This window comes from Callithrix jacchus, chromosome X (genome assembly GCF_049354715.1).
Source record: "Callithrix jacchus isolate 240 chromosome X, calJac240_pri, whole genome shotgun sequence".
Taxonomy (NCBI): Eukaryota; Metazoa; Chordata; class Mammalia; order Primates; family Cebidae; genus Callithrix; species Callithrix jacchus.
Genome location: NC_133524.1, coordinates 104,740,089 through 104,747,500, shown reverse-complemented (window position 1 = coordinate 104,747,500; position 7,412 = coordinate 104,740,089). Strand labels below are relative to the sequence as shown.

At 40.2% G+C, this 7,412-nt stretch overlaps 1 protein-coding gene across 4 annotated transcripts in view; it reads left to right on the top strand.

Annotated features, from left to right (window-relative positions):
* Positions 1-7,412, top strand: part of COL4A6 (collagen type IV alpha 6 chain) — a 285,194-nt gene that overhangs the window by 236,986 nt on the left and 40,796 nt on the right. For all 4 annotated transcript variants that reach the window (XM_035289317.3, XM_035289319.3, XM_035289316.3 and 1 more), the window contains exon 13: positions 1,077-1,130. In XM_035289317.3, coding sequence (XP_035145208.3) covers positions 1,077-1,130 — 54 coding nt within the window. The remainder of the gene's footprint in view (positions 1-1,076; positions 1,131-7,412) is intronic.

Genomic DNA, 7,412 nt, shown 5'->3' with positions numbered 1-7,412 from the left:
GGTATAAGTGCGCCTGGGCATCTGAGTATTCATTTAAGTGCTATTTTCTCTGTTTCAGTGTTTCATATTCAATTTTTGATATGCTGAATATACTAAAACAAACATTAAATAGTTGTCTTTTCCTCCTAACTCTCAACCCTCTCAATGCTTATGGTGTCCCCAAAGTACTGTGACAGAACACATAGGGTATGAATAGCTGCTCTTGAATTATCTTTTTAAAGAAGTTATTTGCCCTTAAAACATGACCCTGAAAATAGGATATACTGTCAACAGGTGGCAAGATATGCCCTAATTCACCTGATCTGAGCTACCAAAGCTTACACTACAGGCCTGTTTAACTGAAATATTTTATGATCTGTATTTTCTGTGAGTGAGTGTGTACTACCTACATGGTTCTAGTTGAATGCCTGTATACTGTTAAGATGTGCAGCTATCTTTCAGTAACTTGCATTTCCTTCCAGGGTACCTTTAAGCTTTGTGATTCTCTTCCCATGGCCAAGGGGCCTAGGCAGGGGAATGTGTTTAGTCTCATTTCTTTAAATTTGTCTTTGTGGAAGCAACAGCCCCAGGCCCCTCCAGGTTGACAGAAAGTTGTCATTGATTTGGGAATGATCTGGGAACACAAAAGAGATTGTCTGCTTCCTTGATCATTCCCAAAATTTAGGGAGCTTTTCTAGGATTTTCAGATTGTTATGTGTCCCTATTCAAATCGTAATTTCTACCCTTTCCCCAAAACGACGGATTTCTTTGCGGTCTGTAATTTTCTATAGGAAATCGTACTTTCCACCAGAAAGAAAACAGACAATCATCCTTTCTGTCTCTCAATTAGCCTCAGTATTTGACATTCTGTTTTAGACAGTTATGGTCCGTAATCCTCCTCCCACAGCTCCGTGAACTAAGACATCCTGGTACAGCTTCTAGTTAGGGAGCCTGAGGAATCTGCACCACTCTCTGCTGCCCTAATCCTGGTAACGCATTGGTCCCGCACTCCTCAGTCCAAATATTTTCAGAGAGCCCTCCTCCTGTGTGTTCACTGTTTCCTGATGCCACTCACTAACCTTTAGCTGATTTTCCAGGGTGAACCAGGGCCTAAGGGTTTTCCAGGCATAAGTGGCCCTCCAGGCTTTCCGGTAAGTCTCTCTATTTGATCAACATGTGTTCAAGGGTCTGATTAGACAAAACTATACCAATAGAAGGCTAACAGAGAGACCTCTTCCCATGAATATTGTAGAGAATGCCACCATCTTCATTATTAGAAGGCATTTAAGGAGATGTTCTTGTTTTTCAAACACAATGTAGACGTAAGCATGGTTCCCCATGAGGCTGTATATCTTAGAGTTTATTAGCTCAAGCTCTAGAGTTAAAACAAACCTAGGCTTGACTTCTGATTTTGCCAGTTTCTAACTATGTGACCCTGGAAAAATTTCTTAACTTTTCTGAGCCTTAGTTTCCTAACCTACAAAAAAGGGGAGAATGACGGGGTGTCTATGAGGATTAAATGAGATAACATGCATGAAAAGGGCTTACTACATGTCTAGCACTTATTATTCGGTAAATGGTAGCTAATCAGTAATCCTATGTCCACTTTCATATCTGCCTTTCTAGCTTAGATTCTTAAACTCATCAATTACCTCTTGAGGGTCCCTGTGTGCCAGCCATTTCCTGGACTTGGAGGTTACAACAGTAACTAAGTAAAAGTCCCTGACCTTGAGATTACATCCTAATGCAGGAGTGAGGGAAAAACAAACAAGAAATCGATAAATAGATGAATCCATAACAAGTTCATATAGTGGTGATATATAGAAGATGAAAGAAGGATAAAGTGATGAAGTGTGGTTGGGGAACATAGTGGGCTACTTGGGACAGAGCAGTCAAGAAGGGCCTTTCTGAGGAAGTGATATATGAGCTGAGACCTATATATTATGAGGGAGCAAGTCTTGGGAAGATCGGAAAGAGAGTTTAAGGCTGAGGGAACTTTAAGTGTGAAGACCTTGAGGTTAAGAAAACCTCAGTACTTTTGAGGAACAGTAAGAAGGTCAGTAAGTGGAACAGAGTAAGCAAAACCAATAATTACAGATACAGAATCAGGAACCAGATCTTGGCTACCTTCATAGGTCAATGCAGATTTTTATTTTCAATGTAATGGGGAGCCATTCAAAGGCTCTGACTTGTGTTTTTAAGATCACTCTGGCTGTGGGGGGAAGAAGAGAGGGAATGGGAAGGGTGGAAGAACAAACACAGAGGTTATTGCAGTAGTCCAGGCTATAGTGGTGGTGATGACTTGGACTATAGTGACAGCAATGGAAATGGAAAGAAGTGGATGGATTCACAATGTAAAAATGTTCAACCTTGTTATTATGGAACATTTCAAACATTTACAAAAGCAGAGAGAATGATATAATGATCCCTCGTGTACCCATCACCCAGTTTCAACAATTAGCAACTTATGGCCAATCTGAAGAAAATATAGACATATCGTTTCATCACAAATACCTGTGTATTTCTAAAAGATAAGCACTTTTTAAGACAGTGACAATATCATCAGTAATTTGTGATCAGTAATTAATATCAGTTAACAAGGCAGAATTCAAATTTATGATTGTCTTATAGGTATATATATTTTTACAGTTGCCTTGTTTGAATAAGAAGCCAAACAAGACCAATACATTACATTTGTTTAATGTATCTTTTAAATCACAAGATATGTTTTGAAGGACCTGACAAGATTTTCATGGATTGGGAGTAGGTATCAGGAGAGAAATAGATGAATCAAAGATGACTAGGCCTGCCTCTTCTTGCTCAACCAAAGGGGATGGATGAATCCTTCCTTCCCTACAGTACTTTGAAATAGTTTGGGTCTCTATGGGTGGCCAGAAAGCAGAGGTAGTGGAGCCAGTGGCCCAGGTTCCTTCCATGATGATTCTTATTACTCCACAGAAATAAAGGGAGCATGGAGAATCATCTGTTCAGTCCCCTTGATTTTAATCACCTCTGTATCTAATGAACCAGAAAGGAAGAGAACACTAGTGTTGGACACAAAGCACCCAAACTTTAGATCCAGCCCCAGCTCTGGTACTTTGGCAAGTCACTGAACCTCTCTTTACATCTGTAACTTGACAATGGTCATATTTATAGTTTTTATTGATATAAAATATTTCTACATATTTATGGGGTACATGTGATATTTTGTTACATGCGCAGACTGTGTAATGATGAAGTCAGGGTATTTAGGATATCCATAACTGCAAATATTTGTCATTTCTATGTGTTGGGGACATTTCAAATCTCTCTTCTGGCTACTTAGAAATACACAGTACAATGTTGTTAACTATAGTCACTCTCCTCCATTATCAAACACTAAAACTTATTCATTCTATCTTTATTTTTGTACCCATTAACCAACCTCTCTCCATCTCTCCCCCAACCCCACACTCACACCCTTCATAGCCTCTGGTATCATTCATTCTACTTTCTACATCCATGAGATAAACTTTACTGACTCCCACATGTGAGTGAGAACATGCATATATTCGATATTCAACATGCATATATTCAATATTCAATTCTCTTAAGACCCAACTAATAATGTATGTGAAGTTTCTTTACAAAATATAAGACTGTCCTGTTTGATAAGATAACCCCCAGCCATGTGTGGCTACTGAGCCCTTTAAATGTGGCTGATCTGAAATGAGATGTACTGTAAGTGTAAAATACACACCAGAACTAAAAAGTGTGAAAAGAAATCTAGAATATGTCAGTAACATTTTTTACTTCAATGTTAAAATGACAATATTTATTATATATATTTGGTTAAGTAAAATATATCATTTAAATTAATCTCTGTTTACTTTGCCTTTTTAATGTGGCTACTAGAAAAATGAAAATAACACAGTAGCTCGCATTATGTTTCTGTTGGACAGTACAGAAGAAAGTACTTTGTAAGTGGGCTTGGGAATCAGGTTTTCACCTTTCTTTGAGAGCATTGCACATAGATTCTAGCCACCTGGCATTGTCCCTGTGAGGTAAGCAAGGTGAGCCAGGCTTATCTCCCTTGTACTGATGAGGAAACCACAGCCTCAATGGGTAAAGAGGTTTGTCCAGAATCACACAGCTAGTGATTAGCAGAGCTGAGATTGAAATTCAGCTTTCTTGAATTCTAGCCAGTTTGAGGCTTTTTCTCCACACCATACTGCCCCCTACAGTCCAGTTTGTTCTAATCCCAGTCGTGGTGGGGTTTTTAATCTCTAAATCTCTAAAGAGGATGTTATGATCTCCTTGGGTGTTCTTGGCTTCACTGTCTCACACTCCCTCCCTCGTCTTCATTTCCACATCTGAACCCAGAGTAGTTCCCCTGCTGCAATTTCAACCCGTTCCCTTTTGTCCTGTAAAAGAGACTGAAGACAATTCATGGTGATAAATTGCAGTGCTATTTCTAGCTCAGTATTTCCAGTGTTTCAGAGTGTGGGCTGAAAAATAGAAACCCCAGTTGTTTGTAAAGACCTCAGAGCTGGAAAGTAACCCCTTTACATAGAAAAACATGTTTTCATAGGGTGGGAATCAAGAAACCAGAGTTCTCAGCCCACTCTGGCACAGATTTAACCTGTGACCTTGGCCAAATCAGGTAACTCCTTCAGTCCTAATATCTCTATCTGTTTAATGGGAACATTCATAGGACCATCTATGAATGCCTTAAGATAGAAAAGTTATGAGGAGAAAAGTGGTAATGTATTTGCAATACTCTGGACTTTTCAGATGAAGTGTACTTTTCAAACCCAAAGCCTTCACATCAGTTTTCAATTATACACACTCACTCAGAGACAAGGCAGCACTGAGCAGAGAAATCTCTAGGGAATCCAAAATGTTCCCTTTAACTATTTGTTTTCTTCCTATCTGAGTCCAAATCTTTGTAAGAGACAAAGTGCCCAACCTCACAGATTTGTGCCTCACCTTCTTTCTCTCGGCCCCTCTGCAGTGACCAAACATCCCTGATTTTCTGGTTCAGTCCTCACTTCACACATCTTATCCCACTGTCTCCAGCAACACACTCACACTTGTAAGCCACAGGTCCTTCCATGGAGGTCATCAGAGAGAATTATATATCCACGTGCCCTCTGTCCCAGGGACTAGCAAACATAGGGGAAGGTAAAAATGGAATAGATGAGGGGAGGGAGAAGAGAAGAAACTGGCAAATCCTGAGGTAACTATTGAGTAGATCAAAAGTTACCCACCACCTACCCAGTAGGGGTAACTACTAGGTAGATGGGGTTCTTCAATTGAAACTCCTCAGAACCAAAAAGCATCAGGAGTCCAGAGCCAAGGATAGCAGGCCTGGAAACAGTTAAGCTAGCTCCAGTGAGGCTTTCCAGCCGTGGGTAAGTAGGAGCGTGGGAGCAGCATTTGCAAGATCACTCATGAGGAGGCCTGACTGTGTCGGGGCCAGTCCCAGGGCATCTTGATAGAACAGTTTGTTCAGCAAGGTCCCTGCACAGTACCTCCCTGTTCTGGAAGAAAAGTTGAACCTACAGCACAGCCAGTGTCTTGCCAAACCATTTATCTTTCATTGGCTCTAATCCCCACACACAAATTTTCCTTCTTTCTTTTTTTTCCCTTTTTACATTTTTTATGTATTTATTTTTGTTTACACTATAGCACAAACTCTCACACCCTCTGAAAAAGCAAGACTCTTCTGCTTTATGAAGAAGAATCACAAGGCCCCCTTATATATATAACTGTGAGCAAGATAGATGGGGGCACAAGATGGTTCCTGAACATTCTTTTCTTCATTCTTTGCAATAATTTTGTTCTCTCAGCCATTATTCCACTCAATTCAACAAGTATTTACTGGGCCACCTTGTATGTGTTCAGACTGTTGTAATGGGCCTTGGAGGAAGATAAAAGAGAATGTAATATAAGCCTTGTGCTTACAAAACTTTCAAATGCAACCAATCTTGGCACTTTAAGAGTTTGGGGCAGCATGGGCTGCCACGGATTTCATGGACGGGTCAGAGAAGGCTTCTTGAACTGTTTGACATCAGAAGCCAATAGACATTCCACCAAGTTTCAGAATACCTTGGTTTGATGCAGAAAAAAATAATATTTCAAATAAGTTTGCATTCAGTTTAACCCATGAGCCTTTCAAATTAGAAATTTAATGTAGCAAGAAGGCTGAGCTATTTGATGCACAGTTATATAAATGCAGAAAAGAGAACAGGTAAGTAGGTGACCAAAGCCTACTTTGAATTGGATCCTATGCACACACATGCACACATACATGCACACACACGCACAGACATGCACACACTCATGAACACATGTGCGTGCACACACACATGCACACACACACACACACACACCTCCCAGTAAAAACAACCCACATTAAAAAAAAACAAAAACACGACTAGCCAAAAGAAAACAAAAATGAAAAACCCTGGGCCCAGAAAGCCAAGCGGTATTCAACCAGCTTTCAGCACTCATAGGAATGCTCTGAGTATGTATGGAAAAGGAAGAAAAAGCTACAAATGGAGTTAAAGCAGCTGAGCCAGGTCACATCAAAGGGACAACAGATGTTTCACAACATTTAGTGTCTTTCACAAGCTTACATTTGAGAAAGCTTCATTGCCTCCTTTACTTTCACAATAAGCCAAATGTTGTTTGCTAAAATCTGTGCTCCAAAAAGTATCATTTTAAACAACAAAATGTCCTCACTGTGAAAAACTTCATCCACTTTGGTAATGAACTCTTCTGTATCTTGGGGGCCCAGATAGTGGCATTGGACCCAGAGGGGAGAAAGTTTTCTCTTACTCATTCTGCTTCTTGGAGTTCCTGCTTTTCCCTAGAGAATTCCCAATCATATTCATGGCTACAAAACCTCACCTCTATTGAGCAGGGCAAGAGGGATTGGAGAACAGCTCACAGTCCCCTTTGGCTATCTCTAGGGCCAGGCAAGAGCCTTACAGTCCCAGTACAGGAGCTGCAGGGTTTCAGACTATTCCTACATAGAAATACTTCTCCCCACTCAAAAGGATGTTGTGTTCATTATATCTCCAAAGGGGAAAAGCTCTTGCTCTTCTCCCTAGTATCAGCCCCTAAGAATTTGCATAATCCTTCATTTGTGGGTCAAAAAGTCAAGTTCCTAGATGATAGAAGGCAGCCTGTTCTAATGGAAAAGTCCCCAAAATGAAAAACTCAAAATCTGGCTTTCTCATTGATTTTTAACCCATCTAGATGCAGGTTTCCCAATCTGTAAAATCAAGGTTAGATACTTAATCATTCCTATGCTGTTAGCCCATGATACTATAAATACATGGAACAGTGTTGTGGGTAGTGGGGACATTACATCTCTAACCAAAGAGGAACCTTGAATGAATGGTCCATTTTATATTCAGACCCTATGTGCTTCTCAGGCAGTGATA